Source organism: Pollicipes pollicipes, unplaced genomic scaffold (assembly GCF_011947565.3).
Source record: "Pollicipes pollicipes isolate AB1234 unplaced genomic scaffold, Ppol_2.1 Scaffold_1637;HRSCAF=1922_pilon_pilon_pilon, whole genome shotgun sequence".
Taxonomy (NCBI): Eukaryota; Metazoa; Arthropoda; class Thecostraca; order Pollicipedomorpha; family Pollicipedidae; genus Pollicipes; species Pollicipes pollicipes.
This window is the reverse complement of record NW_023595970.1, coordinates 9,263-37,077: the sequence shown is the minus strand read 5'-3', so window position 1 is coordinate 37,077 and position 27,815 is coordinate 9,263. Positions and strand designations below refer to the sequence as shown.

At 63.0% G+C, this 27,815-nt stretch overlaps 2 protein-coding genes and 1 pseudogene across 2 annotated transcripts; 2 read left to right on the top strand and 1 right to left on the bottom strand.

Moving 5' to 3' along the window:
• Window positions 1-11: 11 nt before the first annotated feature.
• On the top strand, window positions 12-9,609 carry LOC119095494 (ATP-binding cassette sub-family B member 6, mitochondrial-like). Its single transcript, XM_037218336.1, is given in 16 exon segments — window positions 12-173; window positions 1,096-1,274; window positions 1,555-1,657; window positions 1,660-1,743; window positions 1,746-1,790; window positions 2,238-2,413; window positions 3,134-3,339; window positions 3,852-3,906; window positions 3,908-3,952; window positions 3,954-4,061; window positions 4,832-5,010; window positions 5,724-5,838; window positions 6,275-6,415; window positions 7,050-7,171; window positions 9,241-9,380; window positions 9,554-9,609. Coding segments are annotated over 16 exon segments (1,818 nt in total). The 5' UTR covers window positions 12-109.
• An 894-nt stretch (window positions 9,610-10,503) lies between these two features.
• Window positions 10,504-13,731, bottom strand: LOC119095488 (peroxidase-like; annotated as a pseudogene).
• Window positions 13,732-24,419: 10,688 nt separating this feature from the next.
• Window positions 24,420-26,712, top strand: LOC119095503 (peroxidase-like). The gene has a single exon (XM_037218347.1). The coding sequence runs from the start codon at window positions 24,901-24,903 to the stop codon at window positions 26,383-26,385; it is 1,485 nt and encodes a 494-aa protein (XP_037074242.1). The 5' UTR covers window positions 24,420-24,900; the 3' UTR covers window positions 26,386-26,712.
• Window positions 26,713-27,815: the final 1,103 nt, after the last annotated feature.

The following is a 27,815-nucleotide window of genomic DNA, read 5'->3' as shown; positions in this document are numbered from 1 at the left end:
TGCGGCAGAGGGCAGCGCGTGGCGCGGTACGTGCGGGAAGCTGGCTCGTCTGCTGCCGTTCATCTGGCCGCGCCGTGACGTGGGTCTCCAGCTGATCGTCATCTTCTGCATGGCGCTTCTCGTCGGCACGCGCGTCATAAACGTCTACGTGCCGCTCTACTACAAGTACATCGGTGAGTGGTGGGGGTAAAGACACCTGCGAGTAGTTCGTGAGAGGCGGTAGATGCACCTACAACAAGTTCATCGGTAATTGCCGCTCTCCTGGCCTTGAGTATTGCTGCCTGATGCTTGAGTAGGAGTATTATACTACTGCGAACACATAGTATATGCTGCTCCGTTATTGCCAAGCAGATGCTACTCGGTGCTGCAACAGGTGTAGATCGAGGAGCGTCGCTGGTTCATTTACGCGTCGGTAGATGCAGCTCCCGCGCGAAGGCAGCACCCAGAGCTGCGCTTAGCTGTGGTGAATTTCCAGATATTGGCGTGTGGGTAACGCTCAAATCGGTATACAACTGACAGACATGACCAAATGGAGTGGTTAGTGCTGCTGTTGTAAGTGGGAATCACCGGACACCTATCTTCCGCAAATGCGCAGCGAGCATTGCTCTTCCTCTTACATACCTACCAGGCTCGGCGAGTGCTGAACTACAGCACAACTGCGTGTTTATCAGTCAGGCAGCGAGCGTCGTCAGTCGTTCAGGCGGGTTTGGGAAAGATTGACACAACTCTAGGGCGTGATGCATCGGACTTTTGAGGCTTTTTGACGTGCTGATCTACCCGGCGTTCGGTCTGTGACCACCAGCGCCGCTTTACGATGCACAAGTGTACAGCGTCTGTGTTCAGATTGCCATGTGGACTGCCGCCGGGATAGGTGCCTCTGGTCTGGTGGTCTTCCTTGGTCTAGTGGCCTTCCTCGTGGCCTGACGCTCCCGCGGGTGGTCGGACGCTTTTCCGTGTAATGCAACGCTTTTTGCGTGCTCGGACCGCCGTGCAATCTAACGCTCTCCCGTGCGGGCCGCTCCCACGTGGTGTCATCTGACGCCCTCCCGCGTGATCCGATCTCCGGGTAATATGACGCCCTCTGGTGTCGGGCAGTGGACGGCCTGACGGAGACGGCCGGTCACCCGCGGCCCGTCTTCCTCTGGCAAGACATTCTGGTGTACGTCGGTCTCAAGTTCCTCCAGGGTGGCGGCGTCGGCAGCATGGGCGCCCTCAACAACCTGCGCGGCCTGCTCTGGATCAAGGTGCTGCAGTACACCGAGCGCGAGGTCCAGGTAAGAGCCTCACACTGGGACGGACGGGGCGCGGCGGCTGGGGCGGACGCCCGTGCTGCCGGCGTCAGCGGCTATCACATCACCCGTCATGGGCATGCATGTGGCCGTGATCACGTCAGAGGCACTGGGGGTAGTGCATGGCCTGACGCGTGTATCTCGAGCTTACTATTCCCTTTCACCGCTGTGAAGGAAGCGTGTTGTTGGCGGGTGTCTGATTCGTGGGCTGGAACAGTGGAGGGCGCGCCGCTGCGCTGGCTGACTGGTGCGTCCTGTGTCACAGGTGGACCTGTTCGCGCACCTGCACCAGCTGAGCCTGCGCTGGTGCACCTGAGAGCGAAGACGGGCGAGTGCTGCGCGTCATGACCGAGGCACCTCATCCATCAATCGCTGCTCAGCTATCTGGTCTTCCAGATCCTGCCCACCGTGGCCGCATCACCATACGCCATCACGTTCTTCAGCGCCGCCTTCAACGCTGGTTCGGCCTCCTCGTCTTCATCACGATGCTGCTCTATATGGGTGCGCTTCTACAACTGCCGGGCGGGATGAACTTTGCTCTTACTGGCTCAGTGGGATTGTCAAGTGGTCTGTTTGCCGCGCGTTTAGCGACCACCGGTTCGGAGAAAGCTGGCGAATTGGCGATATTGAACTGTAAATGATGAGCTTACCCAACAAACAAACGACACTGTTCATGACGCTTGTTTAATGGCTGTCAGATTGGGCTTCAGTGACCGGTGTGGTCCGGAGAAAGCTGGAGATATTGAAATGTAAATGATGAGGCTTTCCAAACGAAGCAATGGCACTGTTCATGACGCTTGTTTAATGGGCAGCTGTCAGACTGTGCTCGAGCGATCACTCAGCCCGAGCAGGATCCTTGACAGCTGCGGTGGGTCCTTTGCGCCGTCGCGATATCTGGGGACGCCTGCCGGCACCTCTGCAACCACAAGTTCGTGGGCCTGCCACCAGTGTCGCGGCCGTTATCACGATGGCGCACCAAGTACCGGCGCCAGAGCAACCTGCTGGACAACGCACAGCGCACCAAGGGCGTGGACTCGCTGCTAAACTACGAGACTGTCCAAGTACTTACTGACACGCGAGGATACGAGGTCAACCTGTACCGAGAACGCATACTGGAGCGCCAGGCAAGTCGGGTGGGCGGCGCTGGGCGCTGGTGAGGCCGGGGTCTGGCGCGACGGACGCTGGCCTCCTCAGACCCTTTCGGCGGGTGTCAGCAGCTTGGAGACGTCCAGAGAGAGTGTCGCGTCGGGGTTTGCTAAGAGCCAAACTGGCCTGCTGAGAGGGCGGTGTTCGGGTGGATGTCAGCGACGTACAGAGCCCTTCGCGTTAGCTGTGAGGGAAGCCTATGATGCTGGGCTTGGGCTTGTCTGGCCGCGATCACAAGAAGATCCGGACAGTTTTATGCTGTTTGTGTGCTGATCGTCCCGTCCCGACGACGGCGAAAGCCTTGCTGGCCTCTTGCCTCCTCCGGCCCTCCGCGGAGTACCGCTGCAGTCCTACCGGCTGCAGTCCGACCGGCGTCAGTCCGATCGCTGCAGTCCTACCGGCTGCAGTCCGACCAGGCGTCAGTCCCAACCGGCTGCAGTCCGACCGGCTGCAGTCCGACCGGCTGCAGTCCGACCGGCGGCAGTCCGACCGGCGGCAGTCCGACCGGCGGCAGTCCGACCGGCTGCAGTCCGACCGGCTGCAGCCTGACCGGCGGCAGTCCGATCGGCTGCAGTCCGACCGGCTGCAGTCCGACCGGCTGCAGTCCGACCGGCTGCAGTCCGACCGGCTGCAGTCCGACCGGGTACGCTTCGGCCGCCGCGGGCCGATGGCGTCTAACATCGTTTGCTCCTCCTCAGCGGGTGGACTGGAAGTCACTGGCGTCGCTGAACCTGCTGAACGTGGTGCAGAACGTAGTGATCAACGGCGGCCTGCTGGCCGGCTCGCTACTCTGCGCCTACTTCGTCGCCGACAACGGCACCCTCACCGTCGGCGACTACGTGCTCTTCTCCACCTACATCGTGCAGCTGTACGCGCCGCTCAACTGGTTCGGCACCTACTACCGGTGCGTGGCGGAGGCGGGCCTGGTGGCCGTGCCGCCGGTGGACGATGGCCAGCGCGTGTTCGTCATGGTCTCGTGGTGTGGTGGGACGGGATTATCGCGTTGCCGCGACGAGCCAGCTCGGCGTGGGGTCGGTAATTCCCTGCAGTGGGCGGGACGAGTCTGATCACCTGCCGCACGGGCATTGCTTCGTTTCTTGACCGTGACAGCTGTGGCTGCTGTTCGTTTGCGCAGCTTTTCAACCGGTGGAGAACACGACTCTGCGGGCTGTCGACCTCGGTCGCCGTCACTCTTCGGGCCTCGCAGCGCTATATCCCGCCACGGCCCCTCGCGGGATACCCGGCCAAAGGGGCGGAAGCGACTGGTATTCTGCCGTGCGGCTGGTTTTGAGTTAGAATGCCCAATTCCCAACTTGCGAGGGACCAGCGCGCCTGGATAGCCACGGCTGTGTACGTCCGTCGCGGTCAGCTGTCGGCCCAGGCCAGCATCACGCCCCCGGCGCCGTCCCGCCGCAGGATGATCCAGCAGAACTTCATCGACATGGAGAACATGCTGGACCTGCTGAAGGAGGAGGAGGGAGATCAGCGACCTGCCGGGCGTGCCGCCGCTGACCGTTGCGCGAAGGTCGCCTTGAGTTCCGTAACGTCTCCTTCCACTACCAGCCGGAGAAGCCGATACTGCGCGGCGTGTCGTTCTGCGTCGAGCCTGGCGCCACCGTCGCCCTGGTGAGGGGCGTGGGTGAGGGGTCGGAGGAGCGGGGGCGCTGATATGGGACGGGGAGAGCATGTGGGCGCTGTTGAAGGACGGAGAGCACGGGGGGCGCTGATGAGGGCAGACCCTATGCTCTGGCTTTGTCGCGCGTCTTCATCTAGGAGAGTTGTGAGCGGGTGATGGTGCTGTATGCTGGCGCCAGTCGTGCATGGCTGCGCGCTGGGGGGGACGGCCTGCGCGGCTCCGTCCCGCTCAGCCGCTCCTCCTCCAAGCCGTCCGGCGGCCGCCGCCGTCAGCTGAAACTGTGGTAGCCGGAGAGCGGAGCCGGCGGCACCGACGCCTGGCTCTGCCGCTCCCAGCCGACCCGACCTGCCGTCCCGGGGTCTGACCTGCCGTCCCGGGGCTTGATCTGCCGTTGCCCGACCCAAGGGGAGATTGGGGACCGTCCCCTCCAGTGAGGGTGGCGATCACTCCTGGTGCCAAAGGTCCAGTACGTCATGGCAATTTATGGCGCCCATATAGCTCCTAAAATGTCGAATGTGGGCCTGCAGCATCCAAATGGGTTCCCAAGCCTTAAAAGGCCCTCCGAGTGAAAATTAGGGTCCCCTTAGTTCAAAGAGGGGCCCATTGGCGGAAAGGGCGTCCTGTGACCTTCTTTGGCCCTTCTTTGGCGGGGGTAAGCTCGGCTAGGCCGCTGGCCTGACCTGACCGACCCTGACCTGACCTGACCTGACCTGACCTGACCTGACCCGACCGTCGCTTACTTCACCGTGCGCTGGGCCAGGTGGGACCGTCGGGCGGCGGCAAGTCGACCGTCATCAGGCTGTTGTTCCGCTTCTTCGACGTGACCGACGGCCGCATCATGCTGGACAACCAGGACCTGAAGTGGGTGCAGCAGCGCACGGTGCGGCGCGCGATCGGCGTCGTACCGCAGGACACCGTGCTCTTCAACGACACGATCAGGTGAGACGCCGGGCTGGCAGGGCCTCTGGGTCTGGGACACGGTGTACCTTAGTCAGGTCACGATCAGGTGAGACGCCGGACTGGCAGGGGCCTCTTGGTCCGGGACGCGGGTGTACCCTAATCAGGATTGTGATTTACGGCCTGTGTCACCATGCGCGACGAACGGTTATGGGTTGGGTGTAAATGGCCTTGTTTCAATTATGTCAGTTGTTTTCCACGTATTGTTTCCCCACTCGGCCACGGCCAAGGCTTTTGATCAATGCTACACAACAGATGCTGTGTTAATTAAGTGGTACAAACGTAGGCTAATAAGCTAGAGGAGGCAGCACGTCACACATACACATACCAACAGCGGGAATGGGGTCCTTTTAAGTAATGTTAGGCGTCTTAACAGACGCTGGAAAGCTGACTTATTTTATTTTAGTGAAGTAATTCAAACAATGAAATCACATTTTATGTCATCTTGCAGCGTCTGTTAAGGCGTCGGAAATTACCTAGTAATGCAGATGTACCCTGGCGTTGTGCAGGTGTTGTGAGTTCGCATCTCACAGTTCAGCGGTCTTATCTCCATATCAGTCAAACAGTTCCTGCCCCGTCCCATGATGTCGGCTCCTGCCCCTTCCCATGATGTCGGCTCCTGTCCCGCCTCATAATGTCGGCTCCTGCCCCGCCCCATGATGTCGGCGGCGCTGAGCGCGTGCCGCCGCCGACAGGTACAACATCCGCTACGCTCGCATGTCGGCCACGGAGGAGGCAGTGGAGGAGGCGGCGCGCGCCGCCGACATGCACGACAAGATCGTGTCGTTTCCGGACGGGTACGACACTCTGGTGAGTGCGGCTGGACCGGCGCGGGACGCTGAGGTTCGGCCTGGCTGGACGAGCGCCGCCACGGCACGGCGAAACGCTGGGGCCGATGTGCTGGGGATGCTGTTGATGATAATGATGATGTTGATGCACTGAGTCACTGGCCGTCCCGCGGGACGTGATGTCTGCCACCTTCTGTCGCCGTGACAGTACGCACCGAGTGACTCGATCACCGGCGTTCACGCCTGGTCCCTGTGCCGCCCTGTCGCTGTCGTACTTATTTAGGGCTTTGCGTGGCTAGCGTTGACCGCGGTGTGCGTCGACATGGACGTGAGCGTGGGAGCGAGGTCGGGACGCTGTCTGGCAGGGAGGGAGGAGGAGGGAGGGGGAGGGGAGGCTGCACGTGGTGTTCCCGCGTGTAGCCTGTGCTGACCCAGTGTGTCCTGCCCCGTATGAGCAGGTGGGCGAGCGCGGTCTGAAGCTCTCCGGCGGCGAGAAGCAGCGCGTCGCCATCGCGCGCACCCTCCTCAAGGCGCCCAAGTTCATCCTGCTGGACGAGGCCACCAGTGCGCTGGACACTCAGACCGAGCGGAACATCCAGGTCAGGGGTGGAGACGGCCAGGGAGTGGGGAGTCGGGCTCGGAGGAATGGACAGGATGCTTCAGGGAGACGGATCATGCCGTTCTCGGCTGTGCGGCATGGTCTTCTACACTTAACTTTGCATCGTTCGTTTGGCAGTGACTTTGCAACGTTACCTGGCGCTTATCCCGGCTGAAGTATGCTCGGTCTCTCCAGGCGGGCCCCTGGCTAAGTGGCCCTGTTGTTGTCATCGCTGGCTCTGGGAATGTCTTTCCAAGGACAATTCATGCTGTGTTGGTCCCGTGTTCATGTCGTCCATGTCCTGCATCTCGTTGACTTAGTGGATAATCCCCGACGCGCTGGTCCTGCTTCAATGGCGTCTTTATTTCGTGTTTGGTTTTCCGAAGAAACAGTCCCTGGCCTGCCTACTGCCCTCCAGTGGCGATCCTGACCCCGTACTCCAGTTGTTCCGGTCGGCTCCCTGATCTCATCCGCGCCTGTTCCGTTCCCCTGGCCCCGGGTGCGCCCGTCTTTCGGTCCGCGCGGGTGTGGACTCCCGACCTCGTCTGCGCCTGTGCCGTTCCCCTGGCGCCGGCGTGCCCGTCCGTCCGTTGGTGCAGGCGTCGGCCACTGACCCCGTCGCCGCTGCGTCACAGGACTCGCTGCAGCGCGTGTCGGCCGGTCGCACCACCCTGATCGTCGCCCATCGACTGTCGACCATCGCACACGCCGACCAGATCCTGGTGCTCAAGGAGGGGCGCATCATCGAGCGCGGCAGGTGAGGCTGAGGGGCCGCGGGCAGGTGAGGATGAGGGCCGTGGCAGGTGAGGCTGTGGTACTGCGGCAGGTGAGGCTGAGGGGCCGCGGCAGGTGAGGCTGAGGGACTGCGGTAGGTGAGGCTGAGGGACTGCGGCAGGTGGGGCTGGGGCACTGCGGCAGGTGAGGCCGAGTGACTGCGGCAGGTGAGACTGAGGGGCCGCGGCAAGTGAGGCTGAGGGGCCGCGGCAGGTGAGGCTGAGGGACTGCGGCTGGTGAGGCTGAGGGGCCGCGGCAGGTGAGGCTGAGGGACTGCGGCAGGTGAGGCTGAGGGACTGTGGCAGGTGAGGCTGAAGGGCCGCGGCAGGTGAGGCTGAGGGACTGCGGCAGGTAAGGCTGAGGGACCGCGGCAGGTGAGGCTGAGGGACTGCGGCAGGTGAGGCTGAGGGACTGCGGCAGGTGAGGCTGAGGGGCCGCGGCAGGTGAGGCTGAGGGACTGCGGTAGGTGAGGCTGAGGGACTGCGGCAGGTGAGGCTGAAGGGCCGCGGCAGGTGAGGCTGAGGGACTGCGGCAGGTGAGGCTGAGGGACTGCGGCAGGTGGGAGCTGAAGGGCCGCGGCAGGTGAGGCTGAGGGACTGCGGCAGGTGAGGTTGAAGGGCCGTGGCAGGTGAGGCTGAAGGGCCGCGGCAGGTGAGGCTGGGGCACTGCGGCAGGTGAGGCTGAGGGACCGCGGTAGGTGAGGCTGAGGGGCCGCGGCAAGTGAGGCTGAGGGGCCGCGGCAGGTGAGGCTGACTGAGGGGCGGCACTAGGCTGGCGGGCCAGGCGGGTGGAAAAGCGAGGGGTTTGTCCAGGGGTGTGGGATTGCTAAGCGGGGAATAGAAGCAGATCAGTCGGCGGCGACAGAGAAGTGGGGCCAATAACCCGGTTGATATGGGCAGCCGTGGTTCGAGTTACGCTGGGACTCGACCTTGGTCCAAACTTTCGGATCCATGTAAACATCCGTGCGCCGTTCGAAGCGCGCGCCGGCTCAGAGCACTTTACTCATCAGAGGATCATCCGGCCAGGGAGCGATTTGTAGCCCGAGTTGCGAGGGCGTGTCCAGATACCGGTGTGTCGTTACATGTTTCAATGGTTGATGTTTCTGTTTCTCCGTCTCGGCGTCTACATCATTGTGCTGCGTCCACCGCCCCCACCGCATCCATGTGCGCTGTCCCTGCTAGCGCGCCTCTCCCGCTACGCTCCTCCGTCTCTAGCCCACCGTCGGAGTATACCGTCCGGCCTAAATAGGGCCTCCCCTCGGCCGTGTAAACAGCATAAGTGTAGTGCTAGGCGGGAATGGTGGTGGTCCTGCGCTGCCGGGCAGGCGAAGATGGTGGATCGTCAGCATTCGGCCTATTGTTGATACGTTAGGCATTTGCCAGTGCCTTCTCGGGCGCCTGCCTTCCGATTCACCCACCCGTGGCTGGGTGGGGTTCGAGATGCTTTAGGCATCCGCTGTGTTCTTGGTTGGGATTAACGGGGGCCGGTAGCAGCTGCTGAGCCAAAGGTCAAGTGACGTCACAAATCGGGACGGATAGTGCCGAGCATTGCGGCATGGTAAGCTTTTCCTATGGAATTCTACCGTTTACCTGAAATTTTACGGTTTGACGGCGGGGATCAAGACTCATGCAACAAGCATGGCTTAGGCCTGGGGTCTGATCTCAGAAATATGTCCATTCAAAACGTTCGGACTAACTAAGTAAAAAGCTGTTCACCTGTTCTGTGACACCTGGACGACTTCGCATCAGCTGTCTCCACGTTTTTGTCCGTGGTGGAACAGTAATCACGGGGCACACTGGCGTGACATTAGACTTGCGCTGCCCAACTGTCTCTCATGTTCAACATTTGCACCAGCGCTCCGTTTGACCTGCACTGCGGACGGTGACTTGCACACGTTCGTGTATGGTCACCAACACCCCTGTGCCCCCTCGCCTCCATAAGCCGTGAGGTGAGCCTGCATCAGACCGTGAGTCCCCCGCCCGCCTGGGTGCTGTGTCGCTTTTCTTCCGCTCGGGACCGCGCGGCCACTGACCGCGTGCTGCTGCTCCGCAGGCACGACGAGCTGATGGAGAAGAACGGCATGTACGCCGGCATGTGGCGTCAACAGTCCGAGATGGCCGACCGGCGCTCGCGCCGCTCTCCGGACCGGCAGCAGCGCTCCCCGGACCGGCAGCGCCGCGAGTGGGCGCCGTCCGGACCCGCCACCACGGCGGACGGCGCCGCGCCGGCCGCCACCGCCGCCACCGCCGCCACCCGCCGCTGACCTCGTGCTGCCCGGTCGAGCGCGCTCCGGGGAGGAGCGAGCCGCAGACTGGTCCGGCGCGGGAGTCGGGCCGGCGCGCTGGGCTTCACATGGAGCACCGAGGGAGGGAGGGGCAGCCGCTGGTGGTGAGCTCCATGGCCGGCGAGGTGGGCGTGTAGTCGTGCAATAGAGAAGCGTGCGAGAGCGAGAGGCGTCGCCGGAGGGTGCGCCGGTGGGCGCGGGATGCTCCGGGTAGGAAACACAAGGTGGTCGACCGAGAAGCTCTGGATAGGTAACGCAGAATCCCCCCGGTGTCATCTGTGGCGGCCACCTCGCAGAGGTGGCGCCGAACTCAGTCTTTCGCCGTCCGCGGCTCGGACCACGGCTCCGCTGGCCGCGGGCGGCAATGCAGCGCAGCGAGCATCCATGTCTCACGTCAGTGGCTCTGTACATAGCCGCCGGGCTCTGTAATCCACTCAGCTTTAAGGGCGCGCGCCCGCGTGCTGGAGAGCTCCGCAGGGGTCGCCGGCTTCCTCGCGTCACACAGCTGGTCTCAGCCGCCGACAAGTCAGCAACCTAGCTACTCTGCTTGCCATCCCCGCCGCCGCCCGGGAGCGGGGGCAACTACCGCGCAGCCGCATCGTCGGTGCAGTGTCTGGCTGGCCCCGCGCCGGAGCTGGACTGTGCCGAGGGCCGCGAGGGGAGGCAGCCGTACTGTAATCTCACGCCGTGTCTGACGCGTCACGCGCGGAGCTGACCCCGCGTGTGCTCTCCCTGGTCCGGCCGACGCCTGAGGCCGCTGGGATGGTCCTGGGGACGGCACGCTGGCACGGCGGCGTGCTGAGGGCCATTGTGTGGGTGTGGACGACATGGGCTTTTACCGCGCTGTCCGGAACGAGAGGCATTGGGCAGCGCTGGCGTATTTTACTCCTATTGTGTACCTGTAGTGTTGGCGCCGTGTTAGTGTTCTCGCCTGTGGGATGTTCAGTATGTTTGAATGTTCGTTTTAATGTATTGTCAATAAATATTTTGTAATCATGTCACGAGCTCGCCTGTGGGAGGTTCAGTAGTTACAATGTTCGTTTTAATGTATTGTCAATAAAGATTTTGTAATCATGTCCCGAGATTTGGTTTTGGCTCCAAAAGGAGGCTTCCAATGTTATTAGATAGTCGACGTCACGCGCGTTTCGATCTTCGGTTGCCTTGCCGGTGAATGGAATTAATTGCCCGTTCCTAAAAGAACTGTTGCTCCCATTCGGGGAAAGGAGCTCGACAATGTTTTGAACGAAGGGTCAATAACTGGAAGTTTTGTAGGTTTGCTGGCGAATGTTGCCTGGTTAGCGCCCGTATTTCTCGAAACAACTCGTCTCGTGGTGAAGGCCGCCGGAAACGCAACCAACCAACAGATCCCGTGCCGATGAGCTGGTGTGTAAGCAGTATGCATGCGCAGAGGCGAAGATCTGTACGCACATCTCGATTACCAACCTTTAAAAGCAAAGCACACAAACCGTGGCAACTCATGCCCGTGCAGCCGTCGCGCCATGACGACAGTGCCACGTGACTCGACAGTCATGCGCCACGCGCCACCTCAGAACTTGGACAGGTCGAGCCGCTGTATGCGCCGAGAGTTGCAGCTGACCACCGGGTTCAGGCCGAGGACATTGATGGGCTTGATGAAGGCCAGTGGCTGGACGGCGTCAAAGCCACGTCCCACGTTGTCGCACAGCAAGCGAGCCCAGCTGGCCTTGCGTATCTCGCGCAGCTGAGCGGTGGTGAAGCTGCCCCGCTGGCCGGCCTGGTCGTAGAAGAAGCGGTCACCATAGCGGGCGCGCAGGAACTGGTCGGTGATCAGACAGCGCGTCGTGGGGCCGACCAGCGCGCCGGGCGCCGGCCGCTCCGTGTTGATGCCGACAAATAGGTCGATGTCGCGCCAGTGGCGGTAGCTGCGTTTCAGACGGGCCGTATCCGCCGCCGTCATGAGCGACAGCAGGTCGGACCAGCCGGATATTCGAAGGCCGTGACAGCGGGCCGCCACCGTGGCGTAGGTGGGGATGCCGTGGTCGCGACCCCCGCTGGATGTTGAGCGCCATGAGGTCCAGGCCGACGGCGTCCACTTTGAACAGATTGCCGTGGACGGCCTTCGCGAAGGTTGGACCGAACGTTTGTGGCTGCTGGCGCGTGAGGCCACGTGCCATCTCCGTGAACACGTTGGACACCACCAGCGAGTCCGGGCGGAAGAAGTTCTCCTGCAGCTTGAGCCTCTTCCTGATGGAGCCGATTTTGGAGACCAGCTCGATTACGCCCCGCACCATCGAGTGCAGTCGGAAGCCGGCCGTAGAGAACTCATTGCTGACGTCGGGGTTGAGGAACGGCACGTAAGCGCGCGGCCGGAACCCAGTCAGACCGACCGAGTGCGCGTACGCGAAACCGACGATGCTTGGCAGCCACTCGTGGTAGGCGATGTGCTGCCACTGGCCGATCACGATCCGGCGCGCCTCCTGGTACAGAGTCTCGTCGGTCCATCTGTGGTGTTTCGCCAGCTCACGCGCCACGCGGTTGTGCTCGCGCACAAACACCGTGTGGAACAGCGTGAGCAGCGTGTTCTCGTTAACGCGCTCGTCTCCGGCGATGAAGCAGACGCGGCCGGTGCAGTTGGTGGCCGGCTGGGGTATCTCGCGCGGCAGCATATTGCCGGTGCTCGTCTTCAACAGGCCGGCCTTGAAGGCCCGCAGCTCGTGGGCCTTCTCGTCCGTGGTGCCGTACACCTGCGAGCAGTCCATCCAGCCGGTGAGCTCGTTGATCTGCGTGGCTGGCCGCGGCCGACACAGCGGGTCGGGCGCCGGGATGCTGCGCACGAAGTTCATGCAGCGGATCTTGTACTTTTTGTAGAAGGGGTCGGAGGACGGCACGGAGATGGGAAGACACTGCGGATGCTTGAGGCTGGCCGGCATTTCGAGGCCTTTCTTGTCGCAGCACTCGATCGGTGACAGGGTACCGTTTGGATTCTGAAGCTGAAAGTGGGGCGAGATGGACAGGTCGTGGTCCATGAACTGGCCGAAAGTCACCACGGACATGGTGTAGTGCCCGGCGCCGGCGTCGCTATCAGATCTAAGTGTAGCCGCACTGATCTTTCGCGACGTCTCGAGCAGGCCGCCGGCCGCCGACTTGCTGCGGGCTGCGAACACGCCGTCGTCGTACGTGCTGTCGAAGAGGCGCCGCAGCCCGCGGAAGTGACTGCCCCAGCGCGGATGGCGCAGGTTGTTGCACTGGCCGTTGATGGTGCGGTACTTGGCCGAGGTGGAGCAGCGGATCGCCGGCTCCGGAGTACAGTTGGGCACGCGCTGCGCCGGGCGCCTCTCCAGACGGCTGAGCCGCGTCGGAGAAGGTCTCCGTGGGCTCTGCGGCTTGCAGAAGGTGAACGGTCCACGGCCGGCAATCAGTGACCTGCGCCGCTGTGTGACCCGCTGCGGGCGTGGCGATCTGCGCCGCCGCCTCCTTGAAGTTCTATTTGAGTTTCGCCCCGGCTTCCATTTCCTTCTCCGTGACGTTTGTCTCCTTCGCCGTGACCTCCGTCTCCGTCGTCGTGACTTCCGTTTCCTTCGCCGTGACCTCCGTCTCCTTCGCCGTGACCTCCGTCTCCTTCGCCGTGACCTTCGTCTCCTTCGTCGTGATCTTTGAGCTTCCCGTTTCACTCTCCGTCCCGTCATTAGCGGCCTTGGGAGCCTCGTGGGCGAGCGCGGCGACCGTGGGGCCGTGTCGTGAGTCCGCAGTGGCCTTCGGATGTCCTCGACTTCGCAGTGGGGCCGCGATGAGACCTGGCGCTTGACGCGACGGTGGGCAGTCTTACGGCGCAGCTGGAGCTGCTGCAGGGCCCGCAGCGCCTGATGCGCCGTGCTCTGCGCCGCAGAAGAGGTGCGCGAGTTGAGGTGGAACAGATGTGTGCTGCCGCTCGCACGCGGGCTCCGGCGAGGCCGCGGTCTCAGCACGCCTGCCGCCCGCAGGAACGTCGAGGATAGAGGGCGGATGACCGGCCGGCGGCGGCGGCTGCGCACGGTGCTGCGCGACCTTGGCACGAGTGCCTCGGTGCTGAAGATGGGCAGTCGGCGGCGCTCACCGATTAGGAGGCGCTTCGCCACGCCGTCGCCGTAGTCGAGCGCAAACCGGCTGAGGAAGACGCGCGCGCCAGGCGGCAGCTGGGAGCTGCTGAGCAGCCTGCTCTCTTGGCGCCGAGCGCCAGTGGTGGCGCGCCTCTGGGGCGCCGCGCCGCCGCGCCGCCGCCGCTGCCGCCGCCCGGGCAGCGTGAAGGAAGGCGTGGCGTCGGAGGAGTGGTCCGGACAGCAGACGCCCCGCCCGACGGACGGCAGGCGGCAGACCCGCCGCTCCGAGGCCGACGCCTCCAGCTGCGAGACCACCGCCTCCGGGCAGGAGACGGGCTCGACGCAGCGGCAGGGCGCCGCGCGGCCGGCGGCGCACAGCGCCACCAGCGCGGCAAAGCATAGCAGCCAGCGCCGCATGATGAGCGCCGCCGCCGCCGCTGTCACTGGCGGAGCAGCCGCAGCTCCTGTGAGCGCGCCGGCCGGCTCCGGCCGTGTGGGCACGCTGGCATTTGGGCAGGCGGATGCGAATAGCCCCTCCCCAAACGACCAGTGACATTTTGAGTGAAGGCTGGGGCTCTGCGCAGTCCTGGGCAGGCTCGCTGACCGACGGCTCTGCGGAGGACCTCTCAAGGATTTGGTTGGGTTTGACAGAAACGCGGCGCTGTTTGTTCGGACGTTTGCCACTGTCCGTGACTAAGACTGTCACACCGTCTGTGTATATAAGCAGAGGCCTGACAGTGTGTGGCGCAGATCGTGACCATTGTCCTGCTATGCAACCACGGGCTGCGATGGAAATGGGGGCTTCGACCACACAAGTAAAGATCAAATCCCCGTTTTGACATGCGGATGCCATTACGTGCACCTGAAAGCGCAAATATAGCTCACGAGCGGTGCATTCACGTGAAGCTGTACCTGAAGATCACGCATAAAACGTGTGCACTCGTGCCAAGTCCACGCTACGCATCGTGCGTGATTTCACATCGCGTCGTTTGTAACACTGCTTCGAAATAACGGTCACTTTTATCAACTGAGCTCAGTCAATGAAACGACGATGAAAAAAAAACGAAACAATGGATTGTATATTAACGTATCCGTTGCATCAGTGCCCTGACGACCTGCCGAAGCGCAGCTCACGAACCATGAGCCCTTCGCTCAGCCAGAGCCCAGCACCAGCTTGTCCGAGTCTGTCGACCTGTCTGAGTCTCCTCGCCCTGCTGACAAGCGCGCTCGACATTTCGGAGGCGTCGGCCAGCGTACCGACCATGACATCACCTGTCGCGACCCTACGATGGCGCGAGGGCAGGCGGGGTGGGCTCTGTCCGTCGCGTCGGCCGTACAGCGCCATGAGACGAGCTGCGCTCAGGGGGCGGACCCGCGGGAAGGGGGGGGGGGCACTGTCAATCCAGCCAGGGGAAGCCACGTCAGCGCCGGGCAGCCGCATGGAAGCGCACGCAGAATGCGCGCGTGGAGAGGACCGAGCGCTTCACGCGATGCTCGGCTCAACGGCATGACTGATGCGTGGAAGACCTGCGCGTTCCTCTGCAGTCACGTAGGCGTGCAAACTACTCGTCACACCGCGCCCGCATGTACAGCCATCCCCCGCCGCGCGTGAGATGCGGGACAGCGAGGGGGAGGGGAGGGGGGGGGGGGCAAGGAGCACACATCGAGCGTCACCGCAGGCCGGAACGTGACGAAACGCATCCAGTCGGACAGCCATGTATTCACGATGATTAAGCAACAGAGACGACTGACGGGAGCACGTATTGTTACAATGGAGAGCAGGAAGACCTGCGGTGTAAACGAGCATAACAATAGTCAATACAATAGTGACAAACTATATATATATATATATATATATATATATATATATATATATATATATATGTATATATATATATGTATGTATATATATATATATATATATATATATATATATATATATATATATATATATATATATATATATATATATATATATATATATATATATATATATATGCATTGCACAATATATTTATATACATATATGTATATAGGCGTAATGCATACGACTTACATCCCATGCATGCACACGCACAGACCAAATAAATCGATATCATTATGTATAACTGGTCCCTGACAATGAATCGAAGCGTGAAGGATCATGTGACGCGTGTGATGGCCCCTATCTAGAGTGTTGCAGTCTAAGTCACTGCAAAGAGAAGACACCGCCGTACCGCTCAGTGCGCCGCCCTCCTACCCCCACGAATGAGACATTCTCGACAGGAGCCGGCCAGTCCGGTGGGCGGCGGCCCTCGGGACCGGCCGGCCACGCAGGCCTCGCAGCGCCGCACGCGGGGAGCCGGCGCCGTCACGCGCCGCCCGCCCCGCTGCTCTGATGCCCGCGGTGAGCGACCTCAACATATCCAGCCGTATCCCCACACAGACAGACGTGTGGCACACCGGGCGTTTTTTGCAACGACTCTGTTCTCAAATGCCTATATTGATATTCGAGACGCACCGACACCAAACAGCAAGAAAGTAAAGCCCGTCACTTTGGTTGAACCGTTCGATAGATATGACGAAAACATCACAACCGTAAAGCGTGTAGCGAAGCCCATACGCGTTTGCCAGTCTAAGGAGGCGATGCCAGCACCATATGTTGACAGGCCCCAGGCTACTCCTAACATGCTACGAAAAAAGGCCACTGCATTGTGGCGCCATAGACTGGCTGCTCGGCGACCCAACAAACGGTCTCAGACCGCTGGTTGACGTTTGTCCGTCTTCTTATCCAGTGACGTCACCCAAAGACCTTCCCGGAGCCCTTGTGACGTCACAGTCGGACTGTCAGCAGTCTCGGGGCGGGCGGCGGCTCGAGGTCTTTGCAGACGACCCGGTCATCGAGAGGCTCACCGGGCGCCACCAGCCTCTCCTCCGGGCCTGGACACTCGCTCTGGTGTCGGGCCAGACTGACGAACACCTGACGGTGGCCGCCGAGGCGGGGTCAGCGGCGGCAGGGCGGGCGGAGGGACATGACACCGTCCGTGAGAAGACAGTGGCACCACGGCGCCGTGAAACGCCATCAGCGGGCGGGCATGACCGGCACGACGTAAGAGCACGCACCAACTAGAGCCGCAAACATCCCCGCTACCGCAGGTCAGGTTCTGCCGGCACGACGCAAGAGCACACACCAACCGGAGCCGCAAACATCCCCGCTACCGCAGGTCAGGTTCTGCCGGCACGACGGCGCAGATCGCGCCGTCGTGCTGCCTCACACGGCCGCCACCGGCGCGTCGGCGGCCTCGAGACGTCCGTGGGGCGGCCGGGTCCGCCGCCCGCGACACCCGCCCCCCCCCCCCCCCCCCCCCCCCCCGTCACCCGCCACCTCACGCCGCGGCCGGCGCGCCGCGACGCGCTGACTCACGCTGTCGAGCGTGTTCTGCGAGACGTAGTAGTCGTCAATGCGCAGCTGGGCGGCCAGCCGCTCCAGCCGGCGCAGCACCTCGCCGAGTGGCGCCGCGTCAGAGCCCAGCTCGTACGTCCACACGTTCAGATGGCACTCCTGACGGCGCGCGGCGGCGGCGCGGTCAACACAGCGGCCAGCCGAGCGGTGGGAACGGGACGATCAGTCGGTGAGGGCGGTGGTTCTAGGCTGGCCGGGCGGTGGGAACGGGATGATGTCAGTCGGCGAGGGCGGTGCTTCTAGGCTGGCCGGGCGGTGGGGACGGGACGATCAGGCCGCGGGGGCGGTGCTTCTAGGCTGGCCAGGCGGTGGGGACGGGACGATCAGGCGGCGGGGGCGGTGCTTCTAGGCTGGTCTAGGCTGGCCGGGCGACCGTCCTTGGCCGGTCAGCACGGGTGTCAGGCCGTGACAGTGACGTCACCCGTCACTTTGTCAGCGATAAACTGAGCTGTTAGTGCACCCGCACGTAAAACTGCTCACACTCTAATTGTGTGTGTGTGTAAAACTGCTCACGCTCTCATCACTTCAGCTAAGCGAACACCAGGGTCCGAACATCCAGCTGAGGGGACAAACATCGGCGCAGGAGCCGGCCGGTCGTCGCCATGTCTCGCGAGGGCGGCGGACCACCCACCTTGAGCCGCGAGAACGGCAGACAGGCCTTGACGCGCCGGTCGACGGCGTCCGGGTCAGCCTCGCCGCTGCGGATCGTGACCGTGTAGCCGTCGCCGAACCTGGAGGGGGCCGGCGCCGGGTGTCACGTCCGACAGAGCGACACGGCACCGAGCGGGGTCCCCTGGCGATGGGGCGGGAATTCGGACCACGGACTGCCGAGCATATGCTCTCTGACAACTGGTGTCAGCGCCCCTGACCGCTTATGGCACAACATGCCAACAACAATACCAACGCGAGGTGATCAACTGCGCCAATTCGTAAGACCGCAAGGCGTTGATTTGCATTTCAGCTCATCGAGCTCAGTGAACTCTCAGGATTCTGCTCCGGCGCCCGTGCTTGCCCTCGACACTTCTTTAAGTGCCACTGGCTGACTTTCATCGGCATGACCCGTCACCGAGACCCTGTCACCGCGGTCTGACCTTAAACCCAGACATCTCACCGCCTCAGTGTCTGACCTGTCCCGCCGCCCCCGTGTCTGACCTGTCCCGCCGCCTCAGAGTGCGACCTGTCCCGCCGCGTCAGTGTCTGACCTGTCCCGCCGCGTCAGTGTCTGACCTGTCTCACCGCCTCAGTGTCTGACCTGTCTCACCGCCCCAGTGGTCTGACCTGTCCCGCCGCCCCAGTGTCTGAACCTGTCCCGCCGCCCCAGTGTCTAGCCTGTCCCGCCGCCCCAGTGCCTGACCTGTCCCGCCGCCCCAGTGTCTAGCCTGTCCTGCTGCCCCAGTGTCTGACCTGTCCCACCGCCCCAGTGTCTGGCCTGTCCTGCGGCCCCAGTGTCTGACCTGTCCCGCCGTCCCCGTGTCTGACCTTGTCCCGCCACCCCAGTGTCTGACCTGTCCCGCCGCCTCAGTGTCTGACCTGTCCCGCCGTCCCAGTGTCTGACCTGTCCCGCCGTCCCAGTGTCTGACCTGTCCCGCCGTCCCAGTGTCTGACCTGTCCCGCCGTCCCAGTGTCTGACCTGTCCCGCCGTCCCAGTGTCTGACCTGTCCCGCCGCCCCAGTGTCTGACCTGTCCTGCCGCCTCAGAGTGCGACCTGTCCCGCCGTCCCAGTGTCTGACCTGTCCCGCCGTCCCAGTGTCTGACCTGTCCCGCCGTCCCAGTGTCTGACCTGTTGCGCAGGTGCTGCGGACTGCCGAGGCAGCGCAGTCGGCCGTTCACCATGACGGCCAGCCGGGTACAGAGGGCCTCACACTCCTCCATGCTGTGGGAGGTGAGCAGCACGGAGCGGCCGGCCGCCACCAGCCGGCGCACCAGCTCCCAGAGGGTAGCGACGCGACGCCGGGTCCATGCCCGTGGTCGGCTCGTCCTGCGGAGGCGGCGACACCGGGTCACGCGACGCGCAGCATCACGTGGGATGGAGGCGCGGCAAAACGAGCGCTGGACGGGGTCATCCGCAGCAGCCACCAGGAGCGGCGGACTTCTGGACATGGTGACACGGAGATATCGTCAAACACGCCGGCCGCCAGTCACGTAAGGACTGCAGGCTGAAGCTGGACGTATCGCCACGCCTGGATGACGTGATGACGAAGACGATGACGACCGCGGACTTCAGGGCGCAATGAATACCAACGCCGCGTTTGCCGATCGCTGGACGGGCCGACCGGAGGGCAGCCTCCGCCACTGACCAGCAGCACCAGCCGCGGCGCGCCCACCAGAGCCAGGGCCGTGGACAGCTTGCGCTTGTTGCCGCCGCTGAGGACGGCGGCCGGCCGCCGGGCGTACACGACCAGGCCCAGCTGCCGGAGCAGGCGGTCCACCTCCAACCGCAGCCGGGCTGGGGGCACGCCGCGGATCCTGCCGACGGTCACAGCAGGTCACGGGTCAGGCCAGACATCCAGGGGCGGGATCCATCGAGGAAGGGCTAGTAGCAGGGGCATTGGATCAGAGGTCAGTGTTGACTTCTGGACGAGTGACGGAAGACCATAAGCCTTCGCATTTTTATACCAAGGCCTTGCCGCATGGAATGCACACGCCTAGCACAACAGGGGCAAGGAGACTGATCTAGAGCAAAAACACAGAAAGCTTTTCTTAGAACCTGAGAGAATGCCAACATTCATGGACATCGCGACAGGTCGACTTTCATCCTCGTCACGGTGCGGCCTCTGTTACCCACATGGCGTAGACGGTGAGGTGTTCAGAGACGGTCATCTCTCCATGGAGCGCGTCGTGCTGCGGACAGTAGCCCATCTCGCTCAGCGCCGTGTCCAGCTCCTGGCGAAGGCTGACATCTCGCGAGTGATCGCCGCACTGTAGCTTAACCAATGCGTCGCCAGATGTCACCGACTTGTCACCCGTCAGCATACGGAAGGTGGACGTTTTTCCCGCGCCGTTGACGCCCAGCAGCCCGAAACACTGCAACGGCAGCGCTACCTGTCACACGGGTTGGTAACAACTGAAGCATTTACAGCTTCGCTACGGCAATACAAATCAGTGATACAGAAGTAACAGGACGTGGAAATGCTGCCAAAGATGGCAGAAGGTGGAGATGAAAGGAACTATAATTTTCATAATTTCGACCATGCAACAGCATTCACTCACTTATAAGCTCGTCCGAGGTTGGGACGGAGGGTGGCGACCTCTCCAAGCCCATCCCCCATTTCCAACCCCAGTACAGATGGGGCGGGCACTGCGACCGGGTTCAATGCCTGCACCCGTCTACCCCTACCCCTCATTTCTCTCCCCTGGGGGCGGCCAAAGTGCTTACTGATTTAACGGTCTGGCGTCCAAATACTTCGTTATAGTTTGCAGGCCCAGAGCCCGGTTTGGCCTCCACCTGAGTCACCAAATTTTCCATCCAAAGATCCGATGGCATAACCCTGTTCTAAACTTTACCAGTTACCACTAAGCACTGAATCCTGGCTACCAGAGCAACAGCCAAAGGGGGAGGGGTTTCGGGGAAGAGGCACCTTGGACCCGGTTTTTCGTTTTTCACCACAGCGGGATTCCGATAGAAACTAGAAATAGGCGTGGTGCGTATTCACCGAGCTCCGGACCCCTGCCTCAATGAAATCCTGGCCAAGCTCTGCTGGTGACAGCCCGAGTGATACATGAAAACTGCGAAGCGTGCCACCAACTTAATACGTCGAAATCCCTGCACATGCTCTCCCTATCTAACTTCGTCTTCGCCAAAACTGCCGTGAGGCAAACAACACCTCCATCTGCGAGCCTCCGTAAAGAGGAGCAGAAGCGACACGTGTTCGCCACACTGATCTTGGGCAAACATCCACGCGAACGCCTGACCACGGCCGGCCGGCGACCGCCCGCTGCCCGTCCCCCCACCTCGCCCGGGACGACGCCGAAGCAGAGCTGGTCCACGGCTGTGCCGGCGACCGTCCGCTGCCCGTCCCCCCACCTCGCCCGGGGCGACGCCGAAGCAGAGCTGGTCCACGGCTGTGCCGGCGACCGCCCGCTGCCCGTCCTCCCACCTCGCCCGGGGCGACGCCGAAGCAGAGCTGGTCCACGGCTGTGCCGGCGCCGCGGTACACCTTGGTCAGCCGGTCGAGCTTCAGCACGTCGCCGTCGGCGGCGCCACCGACAACACGACGCCGCTCGGCCGCCACGTCCCGGTCCTCCGGCTCCAGCGGCTCCTCGGCCGGCGGCGACGACAGCCCTCTGGCGGTGGAGACGGACGCCATGTGTCACGGTGTGCCATGCGAAGACAGCGGGACAGACAGACGGCCGACGCCGGCTGATGTTCAATATGCAATGTATCCAGGTCACCGCGATCAGCCTGCTTTCAGGTGGGAGTCTGTCTAACGTTCGATGTGTCCGTTTTATGTCAGCTGACACTTGGGGCACTACCCTTAATAACAGCTGCATTGAAAGCCAAATGGGTCAAGTAAGAGAAGCGCCAACAGAAAGATAACGTCCGGACAACATCCCCAACATATCCCTGAACTGCTTGACCAGCGAGATGACACAGTTGTCTGTGCCGCCGCTGGCACGCCCGGCCGGTGGGAGCGGCGGCCGCCGCTGGCCGGTCCTCAGCCGTCGGTCGGAGCGCCTACCTGCGGCGGCGCCAATACAGCGGCCCGCAGCTGACACACCCGGCCGGTGGGAGCGGCGGCCGCCGCTGGCCGCTCCTCAGCCGTCGGTCGGAGCGCCTACCTGCGGCGGCGCCAGCACAGCGGCCGCCGCTGACACACCCGGCCGGTGGGAGCGGCGGCCGCCGCTGGCCGCTCCTCAGCCGCCGGTCGGAGCGCCTACCTGCGGCGGCGCCAGCGCAGCGGCCGCAGCTCCAGCAGCAGCGTCACGGCCACGCCCACGGCCGCCGTCACAGCCATGGCTGTCACGTAACGCAGCGACAGCCCCATGGAGAGCGGCGACAAGATCCGAGCCGTCTTGCCTGGACGGCGGGGGAAGAAGAGGAGGTCAGGACGCCGGCCCAGGCGGCCGGCGGGCGGACGGGCAGGACACGGGCGCGACGCGAGCACCACCCGCGCACGGCCAACCAGCATCGCAGCGGGGCGTCTCTGAGCTAAAAAGTTGCTCATACTGGACTGCGTGATGTAACCACTTGAGGGTAAGGCATGGCGACAGTCGGGCACGCTTACGCAAAAATACGACTCCACGTAGACCGAGCTTGCCAGAAAATAAGCCTTGCACAGCGCACAAAATGCACCATGCACACAGCAATAACAACAAAGTACCTGTCTTCACCAGGAAGTCGTTATGGTATTGATTGTAGGCAATCTCGAGCAGGCCACGACCTAGACAGTAGTTCGGCAGCACCAGGAAGACGGACTTCATCGCATTGACCGCCTGAAGAGGACACAGGCAGTCATACGTCAGGGCGGCCCGTGTCATCAGCACCCAGCGCCGCTGGCTGGCGGTGCTGGTCCGGCTGGTCCCAGCGCACGGCGCTGATATTCTGCTGATTGGCACGTCCTTGGCCCCAATCGCAATGAAACGCAACTGAATGGCCCGCAGTAGATTACCCACCAACCCTTAAGTCATGCTGTCCACGTTGTCAGATTGATGTACTGTGCGGCCAGACATCTCCACAATCCTGTCTAGCCAGTGCTCTGGCCCGTAACCCAGCAAACTGCGCGATAGAAATGTGCAAACCTGTACAAGCAGTGCCAGTGTATTCCACCAATCAATCACGTTCAGCAAATGCAGGTTCAAAAAGACGAGCACATAGGAACTCCAAAACACAGACACATCAAACTGCAGTGTCTGAGCCGGGCAAGCTTACTTGAAGTGACATCTTCACACGGATAACGATACATCGCTCCACTACAACTGAGCCTAATCCTACACTCCCCACTCTCAGAGGCTGGCACTTGCATCCGCCGACCGAGCCCGAGCACTGCCGGGCCTCTCAGCCGCGAGGCCCAAAAATGCATTTAAGGGGACGGATCTGAGCACCCTCCCAGCCTTCTCAGTCGACAAAGGAAACAAGGTCTGGCCCCGTCCTTCCCACGCGTCCCTCAGTCTAGCCCACACGAGAGGCGCCGCTGCCTTCCCCATCACCAGAGCCACAACCTGACCCGCCGATGTGGCCACTGTGACCCTTGTGACCCTTCTGACCTGCTGGTCCTCGATACTCTCGAACAAGGAGGTGGTGAGCAGCGCGGCGGCGCCCAGGAACAGGTTGAACATAACCACGGCGATGTAGGCCGAGCCCGGCTCGCGGAACAGGAACGACGCCGGGTACATCAGAGGCGTCATCGACCACCTGGGGCGGGGGTTCGGTCACACACCAGGTCAGAGGTACAGGCTGGCGCCGGCCCAACCAGCCAAACACGGCAGGCAATGTTGACAGCTTTGAAAGCAGATGAGAACCTCGGTCAGGGCTTGTGCCATCGATGCCGTGTTAAGTCATGGCGTGCAACAGGCAATACGCTTTTTGGCGGGGCGTTAAAGCACGGCGTTATTGTTTCCTGATGCACTAGTATGCTGATGCAATCCACTGCATCTCTCTGATGTAAGTGACTGTGCTGGCACAGCACGGCCTACAATGCTGCCGAGAGCCCAAACTGTCGAGAACAAGCAGGCCTTGCGCTCAACTGACGTCCTACCGACAAAGCAGTCACGCGCCGGCCCGCTTTTGTTCATCGGCCTTTGAGTCCCAAATGTCAAAACACGCCTGCCAGCGGCCGAGCTGCCACCTCTGACCAGCCGCCGCCCACACACCGCAGGTGACGTGTCATGGCGACCAACCGGGACCGGCCAGTCCGCCGCCAACCGGCGAGCCACGAGCTGCGAGCAGCTCCAGGAGCCCGCCCTGCCGCCCGCCTCCGTCCCCCGCTCAGCTATGGCGCGCTGGCTGCTCTGCCTGACGGCGGCGCTGTGCGCCGTCGGCCGCGCGGCGTCCTGCCGCTGCGTAGACCCCGTCTCCTGCCCGGGGGCGCTGGCCTCGCGGCCGCGGCACTGCAGGCTGCCGTCCGGTGGGCCGGGCGTCTGCTGTCCCTTCCTCGCGCCTCCGGGCTCCGCCAACGGCGCCCGGTCGGCGTTCTCGTTCTCGGCGCCGTCGCTGCACAGCCAGACACTGCTCCCGGCTAACGTGGGGTCGGGCCGCTCGGCGCTGGACGGGGCCTCGCTGCCGGAGGGTGCGCGCCGCTTCCTGCAGGCGTTCGACCTGGACACGGCCGACACGGGCCCGATCCGGCCCAGCGCGGCGGCGGCGGCTTCCCGGCCGACGTTCTTCAGGCCCGACGGGACGCGGCCCGCCGCCGCCGCCGCGGGGCCGCGCGTGTCATTCTCGACGGTGGCGCCGGCGCCGGCCGCCCGCACGCCGGCTAGCGGCACGACACGCGTCAATTTCCTGAACGCGCGCACCTCCTCGCGCTCTCAGCGGCGAGGCGGCGCCGCGCTGCGGGCGCTGCAGCAGGTACAGGCCAGGGCGAGGCGCGCACCGACAGCGGCCGGCGTCAGCCCCAGCGCCCGCCCACCTCGCAGCCGCAGCTTTTTCCTCAACGACGGTCAAACAAACCGGTTCAACTTCCAAGACGTGTTCCGGCCGTTTACGACGCCCGCCCCCCCAAACGCAGCGCGTCCCCGACTGCACTCCGGAGCCGGCCATCAGCTGCTCCTCCTCGGCCAAGTACCGCACCATCAACGGCCAGTGCAATAACCTGGGTCAACCGCGATGGGGCAGCCACTTCCGCGGGCTGCGGCGCCTCTTCGACAGCACGTACGACGACGGCGTGTTCGCGGCCCGCAGCCTGTCGGCGGCCGGCGGCCCGCTCAAGTCGTCCCGAAAGGTCAGCGCGGCGGTGTTCAACGTGGACAACAACCCGGCGCCGATCTTCACCATGTCCGTGGTGACTTTCGGCCAGTTCATGGACCACGACCTGTCCATCTCGCCCATCTTCCAGCGCGAGGGACCCGACGGCAAACTGTCGCCGATCGAGTGCTGTGACAACAATGGCCTCGAGCTGCCGGCCAGCCTCAAGCATCCGCAGTGTCTGCCCATCTCCGTGCCCGCCTCCGACCCCTTCTACAAACAGTACAAGATCCGCTGCATGAACTTCGTGCGCAGCATCCCGGCGCCCGACCCGCTGTGTCGGCCGCGGCCAGCCACGCAGATCAACGAGCTCACCGGCTGGATGGACTGCTCGCAGGTGTACGGCACCACGGACGAGAAGGCCCACGAGCTGCGGGCCTTCAAGGCCGGCCTGTTGAAGACGAGCGCCGGCAACCTGCTGCCGCGCGAGATACCCCAGCCGGCCACCAACTGCACCGGCCGCGTCTGCTTCATCGCCGGAGACGAGCGCGTCAACGAGAACACGCTGCTCACGCTGTTCCACACGGTGTTTGTGCGCGAGCACAACCGCGTGGCGCGTGAGCTGGCGAAACACCACAGATGGACCGACGAGACTCTGTACCAGGAGGCGCGCCGGATCGTGATCGGCCAGTGGCAGCACATCGCCTACCACGAGTGGCTGCCAAGCATCGTCGGTTTCGCGTACGCGCACTCGGTCGGTCTGACCGGCTACCAGCCGAACGCCTACGTCCCGTCCCTCAACCCCGACGTCAGCAATGAGTTCTCGGCGGCCGGCTTCCGGCTGCACTCGATGGTGCAGGGCGTGATCGATCTGGTCTCCAGGATCGGCTCCATCAACCGCCGGCTCCAGCTCACCGACAACTTCTTCCAGCCGGACTCGCTGGTGGTGTCCAAAGTCTTCGCGGAGATGGCGCGTGGCCTCACGCGCCAGCAGCCACAGACGTACGACCGCAGGTTCGAGCGAGCCATCCACGGCAACCTGTTCAAAGTGGGCCCCGTCGGCCTGGACCTGATGGCGCTCAACATTCACCGGGGTCGCGACCACGGCATCCCCACCTACGCCACGGTGGCGGCCCGCTGTCACAACATCCAAATCTCCGACTGGTCCCATCTGCTGACGCTGCTGACGGCCCAGGACGTGGCGCGTCTGAAGCGCAGCTATCACCACTGGCGCGACATCGACCTGTTTGTCGGCATCAACACGGAGCGGCCGGCGCCCGGTGCGCTAGTCGGCCCCACGGCGCGCTGTCTGATCACCGACCAGTTCCTGCGCGCCCGCTATGGCGACCGTTTCTTCTACGACCAGGCCGGCCAGCGGGGCAGCTTCACCACCGCTCAGCTGCGCGAGATACGCAAGGCCAGCTGGGCTCGCTTGCTGTGCGACAACGTGGGACGTGGCTTTGACGCCGTCCAGCCGCTGGCCTTCATCAAGCCCATCAACTTCCATGGCCTGAACCCGGTGGTTAGCTGCAGATCGCCGCGCATACAGCGGCTCGACCTGTCCAAATTCTGAGACCAATGTTAGAGGCTAACATGTCTTCAGGGCCGTTCCCGTTCCTCCTGACGTGTGTGCGCAGAGCGCGTTTAGTGCTTAAGTTAGGGACACCGCACCCAGTGCCGTCCTCGGCCGGGAATTACATTTTCCGTTCAGTTTGTCACAACCTCTTGCCATATGGATTAATAACAAGTCATCCAAGACATGCGATGTGGCGCAGTGGGCTATCAATTAAACGCCTTATCTGAATCACGGTATTCACAATTACCTCCGCGTGCTCCACGCGACATGCGTAAGGCATTGAGCTAGCGTTCCAAAGCCCTCGCCGTTAGACCACGCAGCTTTAAAAGGAGCAGCCCGAGACCAGTGTGGACATCTCAGACTGGGCCAGCACCAGACCGGGGTCCAGTGGCTGACCTCGCTCGCTCGCCACACTGACCCGTAGAAGAAGACGAGCAGCGTGACGGCCGCCAGGTTCGAACCGGACGTGTAGGCCGGATCGTTGAAGGCCGCTATAATCAGCAGGCAGGCGGCCGACGGCACGCTGCAGTTGACCTGACGAGCACGCACGGGGACGTACCGAGGTCAGAGGAGACAACAACTGGACCCCAGGTATGATCCCAGGTCAGCTGACAACCGACACGTGTCAGGGGAGGGTCTGGCGACCGGCGGCGCAACCTCCCTCCCCTCCCGCACACCCCCGCTAGCTTCCCCCCCCTCCCCCACCCCCCAGCATTTGCCGAACCGGTTGCCAAAGACCAGAGGCGCACGTCACTCTGCCGCTCTGTGACGGCCCCTCGCTCGCCAGCCCGGAACACAGCCGTCAGAGAACCACGAGGCCGACCTGTCACTGACACGCGCTCCCGCCAGACCCCCTCCCCCACCCCCCGGACCTTCAGGCAGCGCCAGTGGGGGGGGGGGGGGGGGCACGTGTCGCGCCACGCTCTCTGACACACGGCTGAGCGGGGGCCCCACCCTGTGGAGGTCTCGCACCAGACGGCCCCGGCGGCAGGCGGCGGCCGAGGCAGCCGGAGAGCGTGCCCGGCAGGCGGCGGCCGAGGCAGCCGGACAGCGTGCCCAGCGGGCGGCGGCCGAGGCAGCCGGAGACCGTGCCCGGCGGGCGGCGGCCGAGGCAGCCGTCAGCGTGCCCGGCGGGCGGCGGCCGAGGCAGCCGGAGAGCGTGCCCGGCCGGGCGCGGTGAGTCAGGTATCAGACGACTAAGCGCGACACAAAGCGCTGCTGGCGCACCGGAGAGGGACCAGCGCGCGGCCGATGCCGATATAACACAGGCGGTTACCGCGGTAATCAAGGGATTTCACCCATCTCTCAAAGTAGCTATTCACTGCTGCCAGCAGGCAATGACTCAACCGGTTCTAATGATGGTTGGCAGAGCCTAATGACTCACCAGGTCCCAATAGCAGTCAGCAGGACCTCGTGACTCACGTCCG

Coding starts and splice junctions, on each gene's coding strand:
- LOC119095503 (XM_037218347.1), top strand. CDS start 24,901: ATGTCCGTGGTGACTTTCGGCCAGTTCATGGACCACGACCTGTCCATC.